Here is a 26,584-nt window from a genome sequence, read left to right on the forward strand (position 1 = left end):
AAATTTTTTCTATGCAAGTGGTGAACTTACTTTAGTTTAGTTAGTGCCGACCGTCACCGCTAGTACCGCCACACCCACGCGAATTAAATACGGTATGGCTGCGCGATTTAGTTACAATCATTGAATTAAATAAACGAAAAATATTATATTTAAATAAAATGTTAAATATTTTAGATTTAGTTGTGTGTTATGTATGTATAAGTCGTGCAACAGAAACAACGCACAGTTGTAGGACTTTACCGGAACGCCGCTTAGCCGCGTGACGGGAAAGTCCTACAACTGTTTTATCAGCTTTTTTTTCATCTAGATGAACTAGTTTGATCCTAAAACCAAACGATTTGAAAAAACTCGATACACCATTTTTAACTTGACCACCATACTTACCTTTAACATAGCCATATTACCTGGGAAAGTCACGTATTGTACAGTTGTAGGAAAATGGTCTCAATTCCACCATTAGACTTAAAAATGAAATAACCGTTGAGATGGTGTATGACGTCACGAGTACTATAAAGCTTTAGAAATGAAGGGGAGAACATATGTCTTTTCATTGGTTTAATTAAATTGGCACCGAGAACATTTCTTTCAGTGTACTTCTCTATTTTCTATCCGTATAAAAAAAAAAATAGCAGTAACCATCTTGAAAGAAAAATTTTATCATAAGAACTCCCTAATATATATATTTCCTCCGTTCCGACCAATAACAAGAAACTATTAAAAAATTTCAGAGAAATCGGAAAACTCGTTTGATCGTCAGTTCACAAACAGAAGTGTTAAAATGTCTGTCTACCTTCTCCTCGCTTTCTGTTTTTTTTACCCTCTGGGACCATCGTTAGGTATTTCTTCAGAGGATGAGATGAATGACAAATAACGTGTAAAAATTCCATGCCTGATCGGGATTCGAACCCGGGACCTCCGTATGAAAGGCCGAAACGCTATCATTCGCGCTACGGAAGCCGGCATTCCCGCTTAAAAATAGCGGCACCTTCTCCTCGCTTTTTTTTTTTGTTTAACCTCCGGAACTATCGTTAGTAATTCTCCGAATTACTTCAGAGAATGCGATGAATGATTAGTAGCGTGTGTGAAAATGCCATTCCTGACTGGAATTCGAATCCGGGACCTCCGGATGAAAGGTCGAGGACCTTCCCCCCGCTTAGAAATATACAACCATACGCTAAATTCCTCCCTTTAATATAAAATTTTAAAATATTAAATATAGTTCAAGATAGTAACAAGAGATAAATATAATAAATTAAAAAACAGGACTACCAAAAAAAAAACACTGCTGACAAAGATTGATCTTTAGCCTAGAATAATTATTAATACAGAATAATTAGAAAGCAATGCGAGTGACAATTTTGTGTATATTGTAATTTTTTTTAATTTTTTTAATTTATTTAAACATATATATATATATATAGCCAATGGCATTTCCGGTAACATAAGGATTCCAATACGGGGTCATACATCTAAATCGGTTCAGCCGTTGAGCTGCTACGGTTACAAACATACATACACCCGACATACATTGCACTCCTTTTTGGGCAGTCGTGTAAAAAAAAACTGTCAGAAGAGTGAGTGGATCAAAAATTTTGTAAAATAACGGATATAATTTACGGATAAATTTTTATTCAAAAAAAAATAACAACAAAAATAATATTGTCAGCTCATAATAAAGTCTCTGTCTTGAATTAAAATTAGAAGTTATATAACTAGTCTTAAAATACAGCAAATTAACTGTCGAGCAGATGTAATTTTAATTAGATCATCTACTGATACGCAATCTACTGATTGCGTATTGTGTGCGCGTGTATACACTTTCGTGAAATTTTACATACTGTTTTGGCAACCTGAAAGGTTACTAACTTCTGACTCCCGTCCAAACATTAAAACAGTCCTGCCCTAAAACTCATTCTCTAACTATCTAAAAGAGATATATCTAAATTATACCTTAACCACAAGACTGTTCACGTTCCACTTAAAATCAGGTCGACTGTGTTTAAACATTATCTACTCTATTTTATTATAAAGAGAAAGGATTTCTTTAATCATCGTCTAAGGAACTAATGAACCGATTTTTAAAAAAGACTGCGCTGTTTAAAAGCTTACTTCTTCCAAATTAATGTAGGGTCTGTAATAATAATAATAATATAATTTTTGTAACTTCCTAATTTCATGTGAAAATAAAGTTAATAATGAAGGCTGTATATGTATGTAACTTAGCTTACGGTGATCTAACACGAGACAAAATCATCTCTAAAAATGGTGTAGCCATCTCACCAAGAACAAAAAGATTCTACGCCAGGTTTTGAAAAGAGAGGAATAAAGTAGTTTACCGTTGCCTTCTTTACTAAACCGAATATACTATAGCATTTCAGCTTGCTACGTCCCCTAAAATATAGTTGATATTCTGTCCTAAAAGTGACAGTTTCATTTTGTAAACCAAAGATACTGGCTGTATTACGAACATCCTTAATCTCAGTGAAAGAAACGTATATAAATAAAATAATTCAGGCAATAAAAGTTTATGAGAAAACAATTGAAGTCTATAAGTCTTCAGGTACAAGTAGGATATCATTACAAGATTTGTTAAGATAAAATTTACGAGATCCCTCCACAAAATCAACAAAATGTACGTAGTAATTCATTATTTATGTGTTCAGTAGTCTATGAAAAAACTGTTAAAAGTCCACAAAACTCTAGAATATAAATCTTTATATACAAGGATATCATTACAAGTTTTGCAAGGTTGCAAATTGTTGGAGCGTATTCTCCAACGCAGAATATCCGAGGTGATGTAGAGGGTGGGCGGAATCTCCGCCAGCCAATACGGCTTCCGGAACGGGAGGTCCGCCATTGACGCGGTGGGCGCTATTTGCCAGATTGCGGAGAGAGCTGCAAGGAGGAGTCGAAGGGTTATGTGCGTGCTCGTCACCCTTGACGTAAGAAATGCATTCAACTGCATTTCTCACGTCGCTATAATGAGGTCGCTAGTGGAGTACGATATTCTGCTGTAACCTCCGACAGATGACCAAGTCATATCTCATTGGGCGTAAGCTTGTTTGCTGCCTGGAAGATGGTACAACAATGAGCGTAATCTAAACAGTGGAGTACCGCAGGAGTCGGTACTCGGACCGACTGTCTGTGTTGTCTCATATCGGGGTCTTCCACGTCCCCCTTCAGCCAGGGGTGACTCTGGTGGGTTATGCGGATGACCTCGCTTTGGCGGTGGAGATTGACACAGTTTGCGAGGCTACCGTTAAGATATGCGATGCTTATGAAGATATCTTAAAGAGTGGATGGCGGGGGTGGGCCTTACGCTGGTGGGCAAAACAGAGTTGTTGGCAATTTCTTTTCCCAAGAGACGACCGAAGCTGAGACACGCCTTGGAGAGAAGACGTATCGAAGCCGGACCTGCGATTAAATACATTGAGGTCTGGGTCGATACGAGGCTCCGGTTTGAAACACAGGACATCGAGGCGGCTGCCATATCGGAGAATTGGTTTGCTTGGCATTTCTCACGCCACTATCACATTCGGTCGCCCTAAAGCATACGACCAAATGTCTGTGCCACAAATGGCTACTGAGCTTCGAAACAGTTTAGCGACCAGTAACCTAAATAGCTCCTAGAGCTTACATAACAGCGTGAGCGGACTAAGCGCGGTGCCATACACCACCGGCTTACGTGTCCCAACCGCTCACTTGTCATATATTTGCTAAAGTGGGTAGGCGCACCCCGTCAACTACTAAAAATACATATGACATCCATAAATTAAAACTCATTTCGTTTAGACAGCAATTCGCTGCCACGCCCAGGTCGCTGAATACCAGCAAGTACCTATCCACCATATTAAAGCGCTTGGAGCCTTAATTGGCTGGTGGTCAGCCGTATATATCTCTAGGGGAACCACTGCTGTGGTTCCCACAGCAGTGCAGTAGGAGTCTTTTCCCCTTAGGTAAACTACTGATGTCGGTTGAATAAACTGATGTGGGAGTTCCTTGATGCGGAACTCCCACACGGTCCGACAATGCGGCTCTCGCCACACTGACTTGCCGCTTGTGAATGGCCAATTTTCCCCTTGACCTCTAAGTTCCAGGGTGGCCCGGTCTCTGGACCCCCCCCCCCCAGAGCAGGGCAGTCAAACAGCATGTGTTCATTTGACTGGAACTCCACACAGACGCACAGCTCATCAGCTGCGGAACCGAAACAGATATTGGTTTAAATTAACATGGTTGGTGAGCACCTGTGCACTCGTTGCCTTAAAAACGAGCTTGAGGCATACCATCCTCCCAGATCCTGTATAAATTTATACAAGAATCTTCCCTTAGTCGTGGTGTGCCATTCCAACTGCCAGCCCTCTGCGGTTGACAAAGCCGCCTGCAATCGATCATCTAGCTGCCGTCGTGAGTTACCACGAACTAATAGGAGAAAGTCATCAGCGAAAGCCTGATGACCTCTTCTGCCTGACCATTTCTGGGAATGTCAATCCCAGAAATCCGTCAAAGACGAGGTTCCACAGCAAGAGACCGAGAACAGAACCCTGCGGGCTTCTCCTGCTGACGGATTTTTCCACAACTAGGTGCGCATCTGTAAACAGAGCCGAGCGGTTAGACAAGTAGTCACTTACTACGGCCTGTTGGGCTACGGGAACATTGCGGCGTTCCAAATCATAGAAGACAGAACTCCAGCACAAGTAAGGAAATGCTGCCTCTTTGTCAAAAAAAATTGCCAAAACATATTTTGGCAAGATGCAATCGGTGCCAACCCCTTTCATGAAGCCATACTGGCCTCGATTTAGAAAACAGTTCATATCGATATTTTCCCAGAGCCGTTCCACAACCAGCCTTTCCAGCAACTTACCGATAACCGGCAAGAGGCTGATGGGTCGATAACTACTGACCTCACTAGGAGCCTTTCCTCGCCAAATCGGAGAAGACGATGAGGTTGATTACCGGTCTGCTACCCAACTGCGGTGGCCTGACCCAGTTGAGGAGAGACTGCTGGCAGGAGTTGCATACGCCATGATGTTGTACGGGGCTAAATTGTAGGGGAGCGTCACTAAGTACGCAAAATACTTAGGACGACTCGAGGCTTCACACAGGAGATGTTGTTTACAGATAAACTGCTTATCGTGCGTTTTCTAAGGAGGCGGCCGAGGTCTTGGCTGGTCTTTTATCTATAAACCTGCTGATTGAGCAAAGGAAAAGACTCCGAGCATTGGACCCTCTATCTCCTGCCGATAAGAGAAGAATTTGTGCTGATATTGAAGAGGAGTTGTTAGGAATCTGGCAAAGCGGGTTGGACGAGGGGACAAAAGAGTGGTGGACGCACCGCATTATCGGAGATATTAGAAGCTGGTACCTAAGGACTCATGGCTCGGTAGATTACTGTTTAACGCAGTTCCGGCGGGCCATGGAGGCTATAGAGCTTACTTGTACAGATTCTCTTTGGACCACTCGGACCTTTGTCCCATGTTTCTGAGGAGGAGACACCTCTACATGTTTATTTTAGTTGTTACACGATTTGAGAATGAACGCCAAGAGATGCTGGAAGCCTTGGGCATAGATGTCACTTTTAATCCAGAAGACACTCAGAGAATTACGATGAGAGGACCACTAGAATAGAAGGCTATAGAGGACTATGTTAAGAAAATGAATGACAGATTACATCTCTCAGAGGAAACTCGACAGGGAATTCGACGCCGGAGACTGCCGAGCCCTCCGGCACCCAAGTTGGAATCGCATAAATTAAGTACTGCTATATATATATATATATATAGTTTTTATCGTGGAAGGTTTATGAGCGTTCTGGAAAATAAATTTCCATATCAAAGGATAATTCTTATTCACAAGACCTTCGCATTTTTATTAACATTCCAAATATCATACTTCGATAATTTCAGGAAGTCTGCTGTTCCAAGCCTATTTCTGTAAAACGTTATTCCTCCGATGTTGTTGTGGGAAAATATACTGTACCTAGGAAATTAATTATATTTCCTATAAACAAAGAAATAAATGACATAAAAACGAATTATTCATAATTAAGAAACCAGTTGAAAAAATGTATTGGATTTTCCAGTCTTACTTCAGATACGACCAGGTAAAGTAAGTTACAACAAAAATCAATAAATTTACATAACTGTATGTATGAAAAATGATTTTAACTTCTCAATTCAAAGAAGTAATTATTACACAAAATAATTAATTAAACATAAAATTCATATAATTTTCCCTAATAAAAAATGCTGTATTTTTTTCTTAAATTAAAAATGTCATTTAATTATCGATTTACCACAGAGGCAAACAATTGAATGTATACTTTTATGTAAGAATGAAAAAAATAAATGAACAAATAAAATAAACTTATATTAAAAATCGCAACGAAAGAAGAAAATCTTTACAATACTAGTTCAAACTGGCTCACAGAAATAACAGTAAGCGGATTTAGAAATACGCAACTCGACTCTGTGGATAGATGGTTGTTCAAATTGACCTTGTTAGTGAACAACTAGCGCTGCTAGTTTGTGTACCAAGAACTAACAGCCAGTACTCAGCTGGCAGCTGTAAACAAAGCAGACAGTTCGTGTCATAGGTATCGAATAAATGTTACTTTTGTGGAATTGTTAAAAAAAGTGAGTGTTTAGTGTATACAGAATGAAATTAAAGTGTTTTATTTTAAGAAATTTATAATTCTAAAAGTTATATAAATTTCGTGCATTTAAGAATCCTATTCTAATATTGCGTTTGCTTTGTTCCTTGAAATTTTAAATAGACAAAGAAGTGTTTAAAAAAATTATTTATTGATTAGTTTTTGTTTATTTAATTCGTGTTTATTATTAGTATAAATTTTACTACTAAAAATATTTAAGAATTTGCAAATATGAATGTTTTAATTCAATCGTATTCGATATTTTTGCGTTGTTATTACACGTCCCACATAATGGATTTGTTCCAGCAATATTTACAAACAAAACACAGCTGATTTTTAAATGTCAAAACCTGAAGCGCACTTATACGAAATAATATTCGGCAAACTGTGTATAGTGAAAGTTAACTACAAAGAATTTCTTATATTACATTATATTACACTTCAGTAATGCGTAGCTGAAATATAAAGCAATTGTAGAGGGGTATTAATTGAAAGCGTGTTTTGTGTAATATAAGGATTATATCTACACGGTGTATACTACGCGACAAACCAGAAATTATTTGTTTAAAAAATAAACATTTTTCGCATTTTTTTTTTTACATATTTAATTGAATTGCTAAAAGTTTTTATTTATTAAAAACAAAACAACAGGTTTTTTAATATAAATTTTTAAAAATATTATTTTATTGTGAATTCACCTGTGTTGGAAATATTGCATTTTTTGTGTTTCAGTCGGTCGTAGGAACAAGAAAAAATTATATATTTATGCCTCTTGATAAGATTGAAATACATTTTTAATAATTAGTTTAATAAAACACAATTATTAAGAAGTTTATCTATCTGATTTTATGATAAAGTAAAATTTAGCAAAGAAGAACATTTTAGATACCAAAGAAAAGGTCCATTGTTATGGAGCCAGATCTACCTACCCCATTTTTCCCTGCTTGAATTGATTATAAAATGAAAACAAAATTTTTAATTTATTTTTCATAATCAGCTTTCACTGTATATGTAGAAGATATAGTTTCACAAATAAACATTTTTCAATTAAAAGTTTAAATAAAATACAAGTACTTCAATATTTTTTCAAACATAGAATCAATCATTAAAGTATGTTAATTTCATTTAATGATATACATTTTTTATTACTTGTGGTCAAGTTACTGGTTCATGATGTTTCACATTACATAACTCTTGAACAAGGACACCTCTCTAGCAGTGTTAATGCTTTGTGTAACAGCTGATCATACTACTGAATGTAAATTTGGCTTTCAGGTTTAATGATATACACATAAAAGTGTGCAGTACTTTGGGGGATTTAATATGATTACATTTTAATTAATATGTTACAGTTTTTCCTTTTTAACATGTCCTTTAAGATTAAGTTATAATTAAAGAAAGGACACTGCTTCAAATACAGTTAATGATATACTGCAATTACTTTTAATTAGATTTGTTAATATCCATGTTATTACTTGTAAGGCTTAGTTAATGGTACTTAATCAAAAGTTTTGGCCTAAACCTGAACAAGATTGACAGAATTTTAACAGGGTTTAAAATCTTGTTTATTGTTTTTTTGTACCTTGAATGTAGAAAGAAATAGTACAAGCATAATATTTCAGTGAAGTAATAAAAGGGGTTAAATTTTGTTCGGGGATAGGTTGGATATATATATACCTACATATAAAGTTACAGTATTTTACTGAATAAATTAAATAAATATTTTATTCAGGTAGGTACATGATTATACAGTATTCAGATTTTGTTAGGAATATAGGGGTTCTATTACATGGCTAGAAAAAAAAATTGTTTAAACAATTGTCAGAAATACATAAAGAAAACTTTGATCGATGACCATCTCAGTATAAATTAAAACATTTTTTAAATAATGTATATAATAATTTAAAGTAGATATATAAAAATAATGAAAAACAATATGGAAGACATTAATTGAAACCTTTTGGATACATATTATTTGTTACAGGCAAGATGGATAAATTCAGTGTATTTTTATTCTTTAAAAAACTTCAGTGGAATAATACTAGGCTTTTAAAACAAGTATTTTAGTTCATTTTTAAATAAATTTGGGAAGATTCTTTTTATGGATCAGTAATTTTTTTAAATAAGTAATTCAATATACTTTTTTTACACCTTATGGTCATTAAGCCACCAAAATGTTATGTTGTGTTATATGAAAATAGTTCTTATGTCTGATTTCATGATGAAAGTGAATATTTTATTTTTTAATAAATAATTTAATATAGTTCTATAAAAATTATTATAGATATGAACAAATGAAAATGTTAGAATGTTTTATTTATTAAAATTGTTTTACATGATTCTTATTTATGGATGTTAGGTGAGGAATCCTTTTTTTTTTTTATTTTTAGAGCTGACAAACTGATTTTTAATATAGAAAACTAATTTTTGATTCTTTAGTCAATATCCTTTGACATAGTTATATATTTTTCATAATAAATATTTAATTATGATGACGTGAATGCTATTGTCACATCTATTATGGTTATGGCAATTAACAAAAAAAGATTTGTTTAATAGATACATTTATTGACAATACACTAACATAATAAAAAACAAAGCTACAGAAATTGTATTTAGCAATCTTATTTATTTTTTATTGCAAAAATGTCATACACTGATCCTCATCATAATTTTTTAATAATGGTTTTAATTAATTAATTTTACTAAATACAACCTCCATTACTGGATTAATCTTACCAGGCCTTAGACAAAATTTAAATTTGGGGTCCCGTTTATATAAGTTGCAGATAACTTTAAACAAAAATTGAAGAGTAGTTGAAAAATTTCCTTTTCAGCATCATAAAAAAACAAAAGGACTGCCTTCTCTTGTTTTTATTTGATTTTATATAGAAAAAAAGTATTTTCTATTGTTTTGCATTTTTTAATTTTAAAGTTTTTCTTATGTTTTATCTTTTTAAAAAATACACAATGTTAAGCCCCCGCCCTTGGATTCACCAGTGGTAATAATTATAATGACATTTATCTGTATTATTTTAAAATAATGAAAAAAAATATTTTTTGTTTATTCAAAATTAAAAAAAATTTTTTCCCTGTATTGAAGCCGGGTCCCTCCGAATTATAGGCTCTAGTGCTTTGCTGCAAGAAGTTAAATATTGTAATAAGTCAAAAAATGGGGTACGAGTTTTTGTTCATTTCTAGCTCAGAGACCCCCAAAAATAAAACATGTGGGTGTTGATTGTATGTATGTGTGTGTTTGAAGCTTAATGATTTTTGACTGGATAAACTGATTTAAATGAAATTTGGCATAGAGTCTAGTGCATATGACACAATTTGTTGTTAAACATTTAGGGTCAATATCTCCAGAAGGTGGAGTAAAAATAGTTTGTTTGGGATCAATTTTCTTAAAATTTTGCTAGCATAACCCCACTTTATAAAGCCCAATGCATACATGGCTTGTCTTAACCATTTTAAAAAAATTTTCCCCTTCTTCAAAAATCAAATTCTTTTTATTTATTGCATATTTTTTTATGCCTTTCTAAGCATAGTAGTCTTGTAAGTGGCCCAAAAAAGTACTTTGGAGGCAATATTAGTGATGGGGGAGCAGATCAGATTTTTAAAATTTCAATTTAAAAAGTTTTTTCATGTATCATTTTTTTTTCTAGTATATAAGAATAAATGACCAGTACCAGGAAACTATTATAACTTTATTGTTAGCATTTTTCGTAAGATTTTGTAAAATTAAATACAACTAATCGTTAATAATTTATAATCGTTATTAACGATTAGTTATTAGGTAATAATTAAAAGGTTTAGATAACAATAACCAATAACTGTAATTATTTAATCTAAAATTAATAAACCCTTTTTATATGCAAAGCCCTCATTAACACAACACTGATAATAAAATGTAAATACAAATTAGCATTTATATTTCAGCAGTTTTATTTTTGTTATTGGTTATTAACGGGTAGCAATGTTTGATACTTTTAATTTAAAAGTCATTAATTAATATTTTAGTGAATTAATAAAAATCATTTTATTACGCTTTTTTGCATTAAATTTGAGTTAATCTATCAGAAAAGTATTCTTGTAAAATAATTAATTATAACTGTTTTCTTCTAATGTAAAGAATTTAATATTAAAATTTACAGTTTATTATTTTTATATCTTTTGTATTTTATTTTTTTTAAATAGTCCCTAAATAAATATAAATAATATTATTTCCAACCCAAGCATTATGAAGTAAGGAACCAATGATGTTATTTTTTTAATACTAAAACATATTATACTACCAGCTAATTAACCTAGATATTGTTACCACCATATTACATTATCACACAGTATCTTGATTTTAATTTTAACATAGCTTCCAAATTATAGATACAATCTTAAATAAACTAAAAATTTTGTTGATGAAATATTACGTGATTTTCCAAGTTTTATTAATATAAAAAAATTGTAAAATGTTTTGTTCCGTGTACTTTATGGAATGTTTTGTTCCACTTTATTACTATTTTGTTTCATTTATGTTACTGATCACTTTTCATTTTTATAATTAATACTAAGTTAAATAAATTGTTTGTAAACTTAAAAGATTTAACAGATTACATAATTTTCATGCTTTTCTTAACAAATTTTTCATTTTTACTTATAAATAAAATCCAAATATTGTATTAAGAGAATTATTTTTGTGTTACACAGCGTAAATCATCTGGTCAATGAGAAAATTTATTTTGTGTTTATGGTCAAAGAAGCATATTTGTAAATATAAATACATTTAAATTAAACAATTTTTAATTATGTTCGTCCACATAATTTATATTTACCTGCACCAGATATTAATAATTTACTGGTAACCAATTTTTGCATCTGAGAACTCGTTGATTTTTGAGAAAGCCCAAAGATGTATTTTAGAGGAATTATTGTTTATTTTATTCATATTTTAAAGCATATTTTTTTAAAAAGTATGGTTTAATTAAGTTGTAAATTAAATCACTTCACTTGTTCCATATAAATTTATCATTTAAAAAGTGACCTGCAAATTTGAAACTTGGCATCAAGAAATGCTGTTATTATCACCAATGGTTTGTCAATGAGAAACACATCAGTGCAGATTCATTAGTTTTTAAAATTAGATAGTTCCATTCAGTCAATGATTTAATTGCTATTGAAGCATTTTCTTATTAGATAAAGTAATTTACTTCAGATATAACTGCAGGTATATTACCTCCAAAGAGGTAACAATGACTGTTCTAACATGGAAGGATAATTAATAAAGATCGTTAAGTAAAAAGGACCAGGGGTCTTAACTGGAATACCCTACATTATGTACAGTAAGAGTAAGAATCTATATTTTTAAGGGTGCTTTTATTAAAAAAAAATTCCAGCAAATCATCTAACCGTTTTTAAACTCCTGGACCATAGCAATTAAGTTTTTTCCATTTTTAGTAAGTACAGAAATTTTACTCTAATTATTTTTAAATAAATTACAAAATATTAAAAAAAAACCATTAAAGCCAGGTAGCATAGTTACATTCTAATTTTTCTACAACAGTTATGGAATTCTTAAAAGAAATTTTGAAAACTATAAAATACCATTAATAACAGCCACATTTCATAAACTAGTACTCATAACATCTTAAATAACTTTGAATGTAGTTTTTATTTGGCTGTTTAACATCATGTTCTTGTCATTTTATTTCATAATGACTTAACAGCAGATTGTGAAAATGAATAAAAAAACAAACATGAAAATTAGTATTACACTAAAAGTATAAATATGAATAGTCTGTTATTTCTGCAATACATGTTAATAAAATAATATTTGTTTTTTATTACTGTCTAGCATTGTTTTTTTTTCACCTCATAGTAGTAAATAATTAAAAAAATTATTAATTTAAATAAAAAATATTTTATTTAATTTTTATACCATTCCAGAAATTTAACTTTTGTTCAAATTATTTTAATTCATTTCATGATGAAACTAAAATTAAAAAAAAAACTGTATTACGAATAAAACATCTCTGTTGATATAAGATTTTATTGAGTGACTTAATTTCTTTTCTTTAAAAAATGTTTTAAAAATTTTGTGATTAACTGAAAACTAATTAGTTTAGTGAATTTAAAATTAGAATACAGTACAATATAATGAAAATTTAATATTATTAATACTTATATAATCGTACAAGAAAAACATTTATTTTTTTGTCATATTTATTATTAAAAAAAATTTTCTTTTTCATGGAAATAGATAAAATTGTAAAAGAATCCTGGATGAGATTGTAAACTGCATCTGCTTTACAATTTAGTGGTTCTGCAATGCCTAAAACATGTAGTAGCATTCTGGAAATTAAAGTCTGTGAAGTCAGAATTACCTATAATAGCCAAAGCCACATTTAATAAACTAGCTGTTGAGATCATTGAAGCTGAAAGAACATCAAATGTAGTTTACTTCCATGTTGTTGGCACTTTTTAATCTGTTCAATACTAATTTTAAAAACATTATTACTTTGAAGCCATACAGAATCAATTAAGAGTAACACAGATTGTTTCTCAACAACATATCCTTCTGTATAGATAACACAAAGTTAAAATAATAAAAGCGGGAACAGTTTGAAAAAGAAGGAATTATACTCATCATTGCATAAGCAAAATAGTTCTGTGAACGAATCCATCTTCATTAATTAATGGTCTTTTTCCATTATTTTGTAGGTGTTGTAACATGTTTTCTTATACATCTATATGATTCAGCTGTTTCTAATTTTCTGAACTGATCCATATGATCGATGGATCTGTGCCTGGTAACACCCACTTCCCTGTTTATTATTAAAGTGTATATTATTTCTTGCATCCAACTAAAGGGATAGAAGTTTAAGAGACATCATTTTTCATTACTCCAAAGCATGCAACCTCTTGTTTTCATCAGAAATATTATTGTTTTTTTTTTTCAAATAACATCTTGGCTTGTATTATGTATACATAACTAAAAAAAAAATAAAATTAGAACCATAAACCTGATTAAAAGATTTGATTAAATTAATGCAGTAATAACATTACTAATAGTTTGTATTCATACTGCAGTGTAATTAAAGGCCAATATTTTCAAAAAACTACTTTTTACGTTTACACTCATTATTATGTAAAATAAATTTTTTTTAAATAAAAAATGAAGCCTTCATCCATAAATTATTTTTAAAAAAATTATTTTATATACTTGATGAAAATCCATAAAAACTTTTAAAAAAATTATTAAAAGCAAATATGGTTTTTGATTTCCACAAAATTTATTTAAAAAATAACAGCTGTTTCAATACACAGTACTTTCCTCAGATATTATGTATAGAATTCTAAAACATAAAAGTTTTCTTATGTACTAATGTACATAAATTTTTTATGAACTTTATCTCTACCAGTTTATGTATTTACCTTGCTCTTTATATCTAACTTTTAAGCTTTAGTAGTCTATATGTAACATCTGATAAACATATTGTACATTGAAACAGCTGTGATTTTTTAAATAAATTTTGTGGAAATCAAAAAAACATACTTGTTTTTATTTTCCAGTTTGTCAAAATGTTTTTTTAATAATTTTAAGATTTTAGCATAAGAGAAATGTTTATTTACAATTAATCTCTGAAAATAAAAAAGTAAAAATGTTAACAAATATTTTAATTGAACCATAAAAAAATCAAATTATATCTGGTGAGTCAGAAAGTAGCAAAACAATTTGGCAGAGAACATTATATTCAGCTGAAAATAACTCTACATAACTACATATATAAAAAAAAAATTCCATTGACAGTTGGTAGTATACATTCAGTTGTGTGTAATTATTTATTTTAAAACTTAATACAATATCTCTTTAAAAAGCAGTTATATTAGTTTTCTATTTAAATATATTTATATATTTCCACTATTGTATAAATTTATCATTTTTAATCTGATATAAAGTATTTCATCTACCAGAATTATTTTTTTTTTATAATTACAGTAGTTCTTTTTCTAATTAAGAGTAGTTAAAAGTAATCAAAAAACTAAACCTTAATTATTTAAATATACAGGTGCTATAATTTCTAAAATGGACAAGCCATTAATTTAAACCTGTTGAAAATCTATTAGAAATTGCAATTTTATTAACATACAAGGTGGTCACATACCTCACCACTCTAGCCTCACATGCAGCACCCATGGGAAGCCTGTTATTTAAAAAAAAATTATTTAATATTAGTTTATTTAAATTAATGTAAATTTAATTCAATTATTTTTGTAATAGTATTCATTTGATTGATTCGAATCATTCAGCCCGAACCCAACTCACACAGTGATAGAGACTTACAGAATGATTAGAATATTCAATTCATTAAAATTTGTGCTTCAACTGGCAAAGCTCCACTACTACACATACTTTTTTTTTGTTTTGAGATGAAATATACTAACTAAAAATTTGGTTGTGATTGATCAAGTAGTTTTTTATTTATCACGAACAAACAGAAACCTCTTCCTCTTTATTATATTAGTATAGGTCATTCATCAAATGATGAAAAAAGGCAAGACCAGCTATAGCTAGCTGTGTTTTACATTGAATTATTTTTTTTTCATCTCAGTATTGGACATAGTGTTGTGCTGAGCAAGGATTATAAATGAAAGTAGTTAAATTTTATAACTTGATTCATGAAAATTAATAATGTTAAACATAAAAATATTAGAAAATTTTAAAAAGATAAATTTCCTACTCTTTTGGCGATCTGGATATTCAGTTAGATCCATAATATGAAAATTAAAACTTTTTCTCCACCCATTGAATAGTGAATATATTTAACTATTATATTGCCTGTATCTCACCCAATGGTAAGTTTGTTGCATTGTGGGTTTTACCTGCCATCTCAATTTTAAACCGTAAATCTATCAGTACAAGAAAACATTGTTAATATCTTACTCCAGGAATCAGACGTAAACACTGCTTTAATTAATTTGTTTTCTTTCGTATCAAGATCAGATAAATTCTTATGAATATAGTTGTTTGTTTATATTTTTGTCATACCCTATCTTTATTATTGAATTTCTATAGAATTCTTCAATAAAAATCGTTGTTAAAATTATCACCATTAATCATTTTATTATAGATAATTATTATCAGTTATCTAGTAATAATTATATATTCAATTCTGATACAAAAAAAAGAGAGAGAACAATAGCAGTATTTAGTGATAAAGTTGTAATCATAAGAGTATGTAATTATTAAGATATAATTGTATAATACTGCTGAACCAGTTTATGCATAAAATTTAATTTCTCATAGACTTTATATATACTATTGATAGAAAAAGTTACATCATTAAAATCAATGAGTTTAATTAAATTATAGCTGCTATAAATTGTATCTGACAGAAAACTCATGTGTTTTTTACTACTTTTATGGTAACATTTTCTAACACATCTTCATTAAATGGACTACATTATGAAATTTGGAACTATTAAACCAACAAAAACTAATAATGAAATGTTATATTAAAAGTGGTGTTTTTTTTGTAAATATCTACAAATTTGCTTTCTTTTCATAAAATAAATAAAAAAACATATACAACTTCCTAATCATAACACAAAAAAGAAATATACATCTTTAAATACAACTTTTCATAGTTTTTATGTAGGTTAAACTGGTCAGATATTATAGAAATACTACTTTAAAAAACAAAATTAGTGTACTGTATAAAATACATTTTATTTTATTCCTTTCTATCAATAACTAACACATTAGCGTAGCGTTTCTCAACCTTTCAGTATTTGCGACCCAATTTTCATTACACCCCTCCTCTCACACAATAACAATGTATACAATAATGTATTTTGACACTAAAGCTACACTAACCTTAATTACAAACCTTACAAATTACCAAGAATAAGTAAATTTATTGATATTTAGCAACACTGATTCACTGCATTGACAAAACCTGAATCAATACTTCTCTATTGCTCTCTGTCTTATGTCCACCATACCAGGGACATTCTTGTGGCTGCACAAGAAGTTCTGATTTGTCTTGAACATTCTGGAACATCTGCGCAAACATGTATAAATGCTGCACCTCGTTCAATTCCAGCCAGTCTCAGTCAAGTTGATCCTTCCATTGCTATCAAATCTATCGTGAATGTATGTTGTAATTTGCATGTTAATTGCAATTCATGGCAGTAGATTTATAGAGAATCTAGGATAAATTTTTAAGTGGGCGTAAGCGAGCATTAGATGATAATAAAACATAAAGTACACAGACAAGCATGGTTCTGAAAATAAAATCAAGATAATATTCTCAAGAATACTTAAATTTTGGGTTTACCAGTACTGAAGTAAATGAAGAAAAAAGGCCCCTGTTCAGTGCCTGGAAGATTCCAAAGTATTCAAGCACTTGTAAAACAAAAATATCCATGATGTGTCTGGACACAGTGCATAATCCACAGAGAAGCTCTGGCTTCCAAAGAAATATGTCCTGGTCTGAATGTTGTGCTAACGATGGTAGTAACTGTAGTAAATTATATAAAAATGAGATACATGAAATCAAGAATCTTTTCTGCACTTTGTAAAGACATGGGTGCAGTACATTCAGTGTTACTATTTTCAAGGCAAGGTGGTTCTCACATGGGAAAGTTTTGCAGCATGTTTATGAATTAAAAGATGAAATCACCATTTTTCTAGAAGAGGAAAACTGACTGGAAGCCAAGAAGTTTTGAGATTGTTTATTTGTGATGGAATTGAGCTACTTGGTCGACATATTCAAGAAATTAATACCTTGAATCTTCAACTCCAATGAGCAAATACACATATGCTGGATACGAGTGATAAAGTTAATGCTTTTTGTAGAAAACTGGAATTGTAGAGCAGAAATTTAATGCAAAAAACCCTAGAAATGTTTGCAAATGTGGATGTGAAAGTGTTAAAACTTACAAGGCTAAAGAACATCATGTGAAAGTTGTTTTTGTAGTCATTGAAAATAGCTGGTCTCCGTGGTGTAAGTGATAGTGTCTTGGCCTATCATCTGTAGGTCCCAAGTTCAAATCCGGTCAGGCATGGCATTTTTACATATTACAAATCATTCATATCATCCTCTGAAGCAATACTTAACAGTGATCGAGGTTAAAAAAAAAAAACATTGAAAATCATTTAGCTATAATGGCAAAGAATTTTAAAAAGTATTTTGTTGCTGATGACAACTTGGAAGCAAGTTTCGAATGGGTTAGGGGCTCATTTTAAAATATTCCCAAAGGGCTCTCAACTGCTGAAGAAAAAATCTTTATAGATTTCACGCCATGTGGCGAAATCAAAAGACAATATAGGTAAATCACTCTTTGAATTTTGGGCAGGGGTGGATGATGAGTTGTCTGCACTAAAAACATGAACATTTCATATACTATTACCATTTTCAACATCCTAAATTTTCAAAACTGGATTTTCCACGGTGGCTCCTTTTGTAAACAAAATATAGATCTCGGCTAAATATAGAAAAAAAACTCAGTGTCTATTTCTAATATTAAACCTTCACTCGAAAACTTTGCAAGACAGGCCCAAGGGAGTCACCAATAATTATTAATCTTGTTTTTAATTTAGTATTGATAAATTATTAAGTACATTGTGCAGTATTAATACAATCTTATAAGTGTACTATATCAGTGTAAATGTGTATTTTATTGTCAGAATGTATTTTGTTTTGCTTTCCTTTCAGTATATTAATACATTTTTTAATAGTTTCTCTTCGATATGCTCACACCCCCCCATTTAGTGTTATCATGTCCCCCTAGGAGGGCACACCCCACAGGTTGAGAAATACTGTATTAGTGTATATTAATGTATTACAGCATTAAAAATATGAAAAGGTGTAACAAAAAATAAACATAGTAAAACAAAACAAGTATTTTAACATACTTTATAATGTTTAAGAGATAGTTCAAACTGAAATATTCAGTTTTTGTTTGTATAACAAATATCCAATATTCTTTGTTTTCTTCTGTAATCAGTAGCTTATGTGACATTTTAATTTCATGTTTTAAAGATGGGTAGAATGTACAAGAAAAAAAAATCATAGCAAAAAATATTAGTCTATACAATGGGTAACTACACTAGAAGAAATTTATATTCTAGTCAGCACTAAATAGCACATGTTATATTTTAGTTGAGAAAATAACCTAAATAAACAAATATTATTTAGAAATGTTAAAATAATACAATACTAATGTACGTTACACACCACCTTCATCTAATATGAAAAGTACAATAAAAGTGAAAATGTGTTTTACTTAGATTTTCTACCAATAAAATACTAAACTAGAATATAAAATCTAAGTAAAACACATTTTCACTTTTATTGTACTTTTCATATTAGGTGAAGGTGGTGTGTAACGTACATTAGTATTGTATTATTTTAACATTTCTAAATAATATTTGTTTATTTAGGTTATTTTCTCAACTAAAATATAACATGTGCTATTTACTGCTGCAGTCATAAATCAGCACTAAATGTCATTCAAATTGAACAAAAGAAAAATTATAATAAAACAAACTTTAATGAAAAGAACTTAGAACTGTTAGATTTTTTGAGGATAAATTCAGGTAGTCCTAGTGTTTTTTTTTTATATATATTCAAACTAATGAGATTTGTTATTGTATATTCCCTATGTAATTAATAAAAATTAATTTTAATGCACATACCACATATTAGCTGGCAAAGCCAACTTTTACAAACTGACTGTCCAGTGAACTAAACTAGTTTATTTAAATCTGATGACACAAGTACAGTACCTTCTTGTGATACACTACTAAAAATATTTTATACATATGTTTTAACACTATTCTATCATTTCTAATTTAATTACTTATTACACCATATTTATTATTATTTTCAACCCATCATGTAATCTGATTTATTCTTTTTTTTTATGTAAAAACTTTGTTGCTTTATTTCTTTTAAAATTATTGTTGTATTAATATAGCATCTACTTTACAGTTATTATGAAATAAGCTACAATTTAACTACAGTTATTATGAAATAAGCTACAATTTAACTAACTAAATAAAACAATAACACATCAGTGTAGAAAATAAGTTGACTTGATGAAATTTTATTTATTGCAATAATTTTTGAAAGCATATTTGTTTAATAATAATTATAACGTAATTATTTAAATTTAGTAAAATCAACTGTACCACTTCTTATAAAACTATATCTCTCTTACACAAAGTAAACAACTAAATGAACAATATGCTTAGTCATGTTATATTTCAGTGTTACTAGACCATTACATATTGAATCTTGTACTTGTATTAAATTATAATAGAAATATTTGACATGAAAAATTTCTTATAATAATAGAAATTTCCCATTAAAGTAATAGTTGTAATGTTTAACTGCATGTTACTGTATTTAGAGTAAGATAACAAAGTCAAGGCTTTATACATACACAATATTTTTTATATGAAAATATTTTTTTAAAAATTAGGTCAAAATGGTAAGTAATTTGATAAATATCAGTTTAGAGATTAAATTAATCTACTAATGAGTTATTAATTTTCAGAAAAGTAAACTGTTCACTTAGAAGAAAGTGTATGAGAAATTGGATTTATAGTCATTAAAAATTACTTTTTTGGTATCTGTTGCTATTTCTTAAGAAATTTGAAAATTTTGATTTATAGTATAGTTTTCAAAAGCTGGAATTTTTATCCTTTCATTGTGTAGAGTAAATTATTATTATTCACTGTGTTACTAAACCTCCTTTTTTGTATTATTCTTCTTTAATTGTATGTGCAAAATTTACAAGAAAATTATGTTTTTGAAATATCTTAACCAGTATAGTAAATTTTTGAGCCAACACAGAGAGAGTTTTAGAGCCAACACATAATTATAAATTCCATATATCTATGATCTGTTATTTTAAATTAATTGATTGCTGTTGCAAATAAATAATAGTAGTATAAAATATGATTAATATTGATAATTAATTATTGAACGTTATTTATGGCCGCTCCTTATGGAGAGATTAATTGGTTTAATATAAAATGTTATCTAACATTTTACTTTCAACTTGTATTACCTGTCGTTAAATCGAACTACCTTATTTATTTATTGGTTTTCATTTTCGTGTTTTATGTTATAAATATGTTTTGTAATAATTAATTGCATGTTGGGGATTGCCTTGTTAAACCATTGTTTTACACTTGTCTAATTATTTTAGACTGTAGATTAAGTGAAAAAAAAAATTGACAATCTCAGTCATGATATAACTGCAATGAATGTGTTAATTATAATTAAAGTTCTAACCATCAGTAAATCAAACAGATAAATATTTGAATTCAGAAATTTATCTTTTTAAAAGAAATTGCGTTTTAAAAACCATGTTCAGTCATAAAGCCCAAGCTTAAATAATAATCTATGTTTTACTAAATTTTCAGGCTGCAATCTTATCACATAATTTTTTTCTTTTAGTAATATTAAAAAGAAACAGAAATACAGTTTTCTTTTGGAATTTATTAGTAGTTAGTTTAAGATTGTATTTTCTCCTTTCATCCAACATTTTCCAGGTTCAAATCCTAATACGCTTGGAATTTTTTCATACACTGAGGGATTTATTTTTGATTAATTGGGCATCAGCCAATGATTGTTAAGCATAAAAATCTACATTTTAAAATTTATGTAATGAAGAATTTTTTTTGTTCATAGAATAAATGAGATGCCATCTTTATTAGAGGCGATAGAAGCAAAATATGGGGATGATGATAAAGAAATTTGCAGTCTCGATTTACCAATCGCTATTTATGTGCCAAGAAAGAGCCCGAGATGTTGTATTCCATCATTACTGGTTCTTAATGATTGTGCCATTGATTCCGCTGGTAATAGTGAAGAGTTACAAGATAAATGTCAGCGAGTTGAAGAATTGGACTTAGCACAAAATAACTTACAAAGCTGGACAGAGGTAAATTAATAGAAAATTCAAAATGTTTCTTTGTATAAATGATTCTGACACATTAAGTAAATTTTTTATCAATATACTGCTTTCAGATAATGTTATAGTACTTTTAGATAATATATCTCTAAGTGACACATGTGTTTCTTAATATGTAAGAGCTTTTACTTATAGTTTATTTTTTTAATATCCATAACAAAATATGAACTAAGTGACAATTATTTTCAAGAAAATAACACATTTTATGCAATACAGTTAATGATATTATAAACCTAGTTTTTTTTTAGAATATTGCCAAGTTTATAGTATACTGTTTATTATTCCCAGTTCACAATATGTGGATTACTTTATAGTTTAATATTTTTTAACATGGTATGGGATTTTAATTGAAAAAAAAAACTATATTGCAAAATAATGAGCATTATTTTATCATGTCCTAATCTACTCTAAACAGCGGCATTTTTTATGTAGAATTTGTGTGTTTGAAAAAATGCTTTAGAAAGAAATCATCACTTACAAAGAAACCTGTCTAGCATCCAAATAAATTTTGAGATAAATGGATATTTTTAAAATATCCAAAATAAAAGTTTAAAATTTTTCTTACACTTCAATCCAGGTTGGATCTTGTCTTCTCACCAACATAACTACTTTTCCCAATTCGTCCAGTTTCTCAGTCTTGGAATATTCAAATCACACAACATTAACTATCCTATAATCATTAATTGTGTTTCCATTTTTTTATCTTTGACCTATTCATATGATTCATCATATTTTTGGTTTCCAACATTATTTTTCACATTGTTGTTTTATTAGAAACACACATAAAATTCAAAAATGAATCTTTTTTATGTTTACTTCTGTTAATAACCTTGGACAAACCACTGATACTAGAATAGCTGCTTCTAATTTTAGTCCATCCAAGGTTTATTCATCAGTATCTACTATACCTAGTGAGAATTACCCTAAATGGCACTTAAAAGGAGATATCTATAGGAAATCAAAACCACCAATCAGGAATAAATTTATGAATAAAATGTTCAGTACTATTACCGAAATATAATAAGTGTGGCCTGTATGCTGCTGTCATAGCATTCCATACTGGGATTACTAAGGAAAATAGGGCTTGAAATGTATGCCATTACATTCTTCACTGGGCCAAATATTATGTTGCACATTGACATACCAAGCCCATCGAAATTCAGCTCTGTAAGTGACACCACCCTGTTCATTCCAGGGACTAGCTATGTAATGAGCATCCTTACTCTCAAAGAAAGTGTCAGTACTTAGTTGCTTTATGATGTCATAATCATTAGAAAGATTGAGACAAATGGTGTAAACTAACAAAATAATCTATCTTTCTGTTGAGAAAATACATTAAATAAATTGTTTCTATTCATTATAGGACAGCAGGAAACAATACATTTATTTAAAATGTCAGAGATTAAAGTAGAATGTGTTTAAATGATTTTTATTATTTATATATTTTCTAATGCTGAATTTATATTAGTAGCTCTATTAATTATTTATCTAACATACATATATATATTTTTTGTTTTTAATTTTATAACAGGTGCTGAATATATTAACGCAGATGCCAAGATTGAAATTTGCTAATTTGAGTTTCAACGCACTAAGGGATTGTCTTGAGGGGATTGATATTCAAGATTTCCCTTACCTGAAAATGCTTGTATTAAACTCAACAAATATTGATTGGGCTAGTGTTCGGCAGTTACTGACTCGATTACCAAGGTACATGCAATTAAAAGTAATTAAAAAAAATTACTTCATTTTCTTCAGTAAATATATAAAATTATTTATATTAATATTTGATATTCTTTAAAAAAAAATTGTGAAACCTTTTATAGTAGTGCTTGCATACTAGTTTTTCTGAAAATTGATTAAACAGATTTGTAATAGGTTTGTATAATTTATTTTGGACAATAGAGTATAACATCAGTAAAATCAACAATAATCTAGAAATTTTGATTTAACTATTAAAGAGAAAAATGCTCAAGAAATATTTACAAAGAATAAAAATCTAAAAGTTAAGTGCATTTCAATTATTAAACAATAATCATCAGCAGACATAAAGAATACGCATTTTTTATACGCTACAAAAATTACCATTTTACATTCCTACACTCAAGCTTCGAGTTTCTATAGTGAATTTCATCAAGCAGAAAAAAAATTACATCTTAGTAATTTACAGAATGTTTATTGCATATACCATAAATAAATAGTTAGTACATCTACAAAAAAAAACATCACCTCTCACTTGTCTATGAAAATTATGTTACAAAAAAATATAAGCCTCTAGAACAGTTTATCTGATTTTTTATCGATGAAATATCAAAATAGAATTAAATCTCTTCTAAATTTCATTCTAAGTCTCTTTTAGAACATGATTTTGTTGAGACTCGAGTATTACTACATAAAAGATGATTATAAAATATGATATGCCGTCTAAGCTTTACTGTACATCCAGCTGTAAGAGTTATTTGATTAAATTTGCTCTTACACAAACCATTCTCAAAGTTCAAAGAAAAAGTGTAAAAAATCAATAAGATTTGCCCAGCAGTTTTTCAGTTTTAGGTAAACATCATTATAAACATATTTGTGTACATACTGATGTACCCAATAAGTATAAACCATTATATAAGACGAGATTGTATCTCATGTTCATATATTATAAAGTAAAGGCCAATATATTTAAAAAGTATTTAAGTTACAATGCGATACTGTTTTAGTGCGTTATGGTTGCTGGGGTGCACCTCTTTCTTTGTTGGTGCTGTGTTGTATGGAGCTTTATCTATGGTACTGCCCGTGGATGTTGCTTCGTATGAGGAGTTTCTAATCTGCTATTAAAGTATATAAAACTCCATTACTGATAAAATAATGATGTTCATCAACATTTAAAAATGTATTACTTTGAGAGGATTTCTCTGTTTCATTTTCCATTATTCACTTTTATTTAATTAAAATAATGATCTTAAGATAAATAACAATTTCATTTAAATTAGTTTATATATAGTCAAATTACTACAAATTTATGTAAAAGTAAATGAAATTATTTAAATATCAGTTATTTGAATAAAATTATATTGAACATTTAAAGAATTATAAATTATTTACTTAAATGAGTCCATTCCCATCTTTCTACTAACAAACAGATTCTTTTTTTTATTCTATTTGTTCTATTTAGTCATCTATAGTTTAAAAATTCACCACTTGACAGTGTTACTATATTATTTTCTCAAAGCATATACATCAATATATATATGCACATCAATTTTGTTCCAATAACTGAGAATTAAATGAAAATATTGACTAATGAAAATTGTGTTTCTTTAGTTCCGCGAATGTTGTCATACACAAACTCGATGTTTTAATTCATTTATTTCGTATTTAGTTCTTATTTCAGGTTATATTATTATTTTGTATTGCTTCTACATATATTTATTTGTTATATTTTTCACTTTGTTTCTTTGAGTTTTGGTTTTTTATTGTGTAAAATGTCTGCAATACTGGGGAGTAGTATAGAAGCCTAACTGATTAAGATATTTGTGAATATTTTGGTAATGACTTGATAATTTGGAAATTATTGCTCCTGAACAGCTGCAGCTGCTACCTCATGCATACCAAGAACTGCCAAGATTAAAACACATACCACCCATGGAATCTCCAGCAATTTAATATTTCAATTTGTTTTTCACTATAACTGTTAGAACTCATCGTTAAAGGAATGAATCGCTCTGCATAGCTTTTTATAAATAAACATCCAGCAAGGTTTAGCACCTCAATGGATAGAAGCAAATAATGCAGATGATGATCCTTGTGGTGAACAGGGTTGAGGAAATTACTAGAGAAGAAAGAACCAAGGTGGTGTGTGCATATCAGAAGGAATAAGAGAAAATCAAGAACTGTCTATACTAGGTGCAATAAAGGATTACATGGGAGTGTTTAAACATAAATGTTGAGAAAACATCTCAAAAAACTAATATGTAGACTACAAACTGTCAGGTTTTCAGAAGTGATAATTTTGTAAACAGTGAACCAATTTTTATAATTTTTGTTTTATTTTATCAAGAAATAAATTAAAATATTTCATGTGGCCAGCCACACATACAGTAGGAGTACAGTACTTTTAATTTTTGACTACATATTTTTATAATATATGACAATTTTAATGTTTTTGATTTTAATGTGCAATTTTAAAAAGTTTATATTAACTAGTGATGAGGGAAACCCTCAAAAGCACTCCTAAAATGGAAAAATAATAAGCATAAGGTAAAAGGCATTATTAAATTCTGTATTGTTTGTGTAAAATGGTGTTATACATTTGTCTTCGACATAATTGGTGCAGAGCGGTATATGGACAAATACAATAACAAAAAAAAGAATTGATTTTGTTGTTAATTATAAATTTTACATATAAATTATATTCTTATGTTTTAGCTTAGAAGAACTTCATTTAAGTAAAAATGAATTTCAGCAAATAGAACTTGATGATGATCTTAACTACGAAAAGAGCGGTACTTTTCAACATTCCAGTGTCAAGCGGCTGCATTTCACAGGTACTGAAATATCGTAATGGATTTTTATGTTAAAAAATTTAACATCTGATTGATTAATCAACATTATAAATATTTATTATTCAATTCTAGACCTGTTTAAATTTTTAATCAATAAAAAATATGGTTGAATAAAAGGAAGGATTGCAGATATTTTCTTGTTAACAAAGTTTTATATTATATTAAGTTTTATGCTTTGAGGTAAGTATTTATAAGAGAGACAAGACTTTAAAAAAAAATATAACAGTTAAAAGTTCACCTATAAGAGTAACTGATACCTTAAATGTGATTATGTATTGTGACTATTAAAAATGTTATATGAATATATGTTGCATTAATAAAGAAAGTAAAAGTGGTTGATTAGTCATTGTGACTATTAAAAATGTTATATGAATATATGTTGTATTAATAAAGAAAG

At 29.4% G+C, this 26,584-nt stretch overlaps 1 protein-coding gene and 1 long non-coding RNA gene across 3 annotated transcripts in view; one reads left to right on the forward strand and one right to left on the reverse strand.

The window, feature by feature from the left end:
* LOC142331786 (uncharacterized) overlaps positions 1-19,473 on the reverse strand; it is a 117,274-nt gene extending 97,801 nt beyond the window's left edge. Inside the window, exons 1-2 of the long non-coding RNA XR_012758089.1 lie at positions 19,347-19,473; positions 14,809-14,847 (exon numbers count right to left, since the gene is read on the reverse strand). This is a non-coding gene — a long non-coding RNA (uncharacterized LOC142331786). The remainder of the gene's footprint in view (positions 1-14,808; positions 14,848-19,346) is intronic.
* mlt (tubulin folding cofactor E like protein mlt) overlaps positions 6,484-26,584 on the forward strand; it is a 33,398-nt gene continuing 13,297 nt past the window's right edge. For both annotated transcript variants that reach the window (XM_075377886.1, XM_075377885.1), the window contains exons 1-4: positions 6,484-6,632; positions 21,352-21,604; positions 23,166-23,344; positions 26,051-26,169. In XM_075377886.1, coding sequence (XP_075234001.1) covers positions 21,362-21,604; positions 23,166-23,344; positions 26,051-26,169 — 541 coding nt within the window. In that variant the 5' untranslated portion in view covers positions 6,484-6,632; positions 21,352-21,361. The remainder of the gene's footprint in view (positions 6,633-21,351; positions 21,605-23,165; positions 23,345-26,050; positions 26,170-26,584) is intronic.

This window comes from Lycorma delicatula, chromosome 10 (genome assembly GCF_047948215.1).
Source record: "Lycorma delicatula isolate Av1 chromosome 10, ASM4794821v1, whole genome shotgun sequence".
In the NCBI taxonomy this organism is placed as follows: Eukaryota; Metazoa; Arthropoda; class Insecta; order Hemiptera; family Fulgoridae; genus Lycorma; species Lycorma delicatula.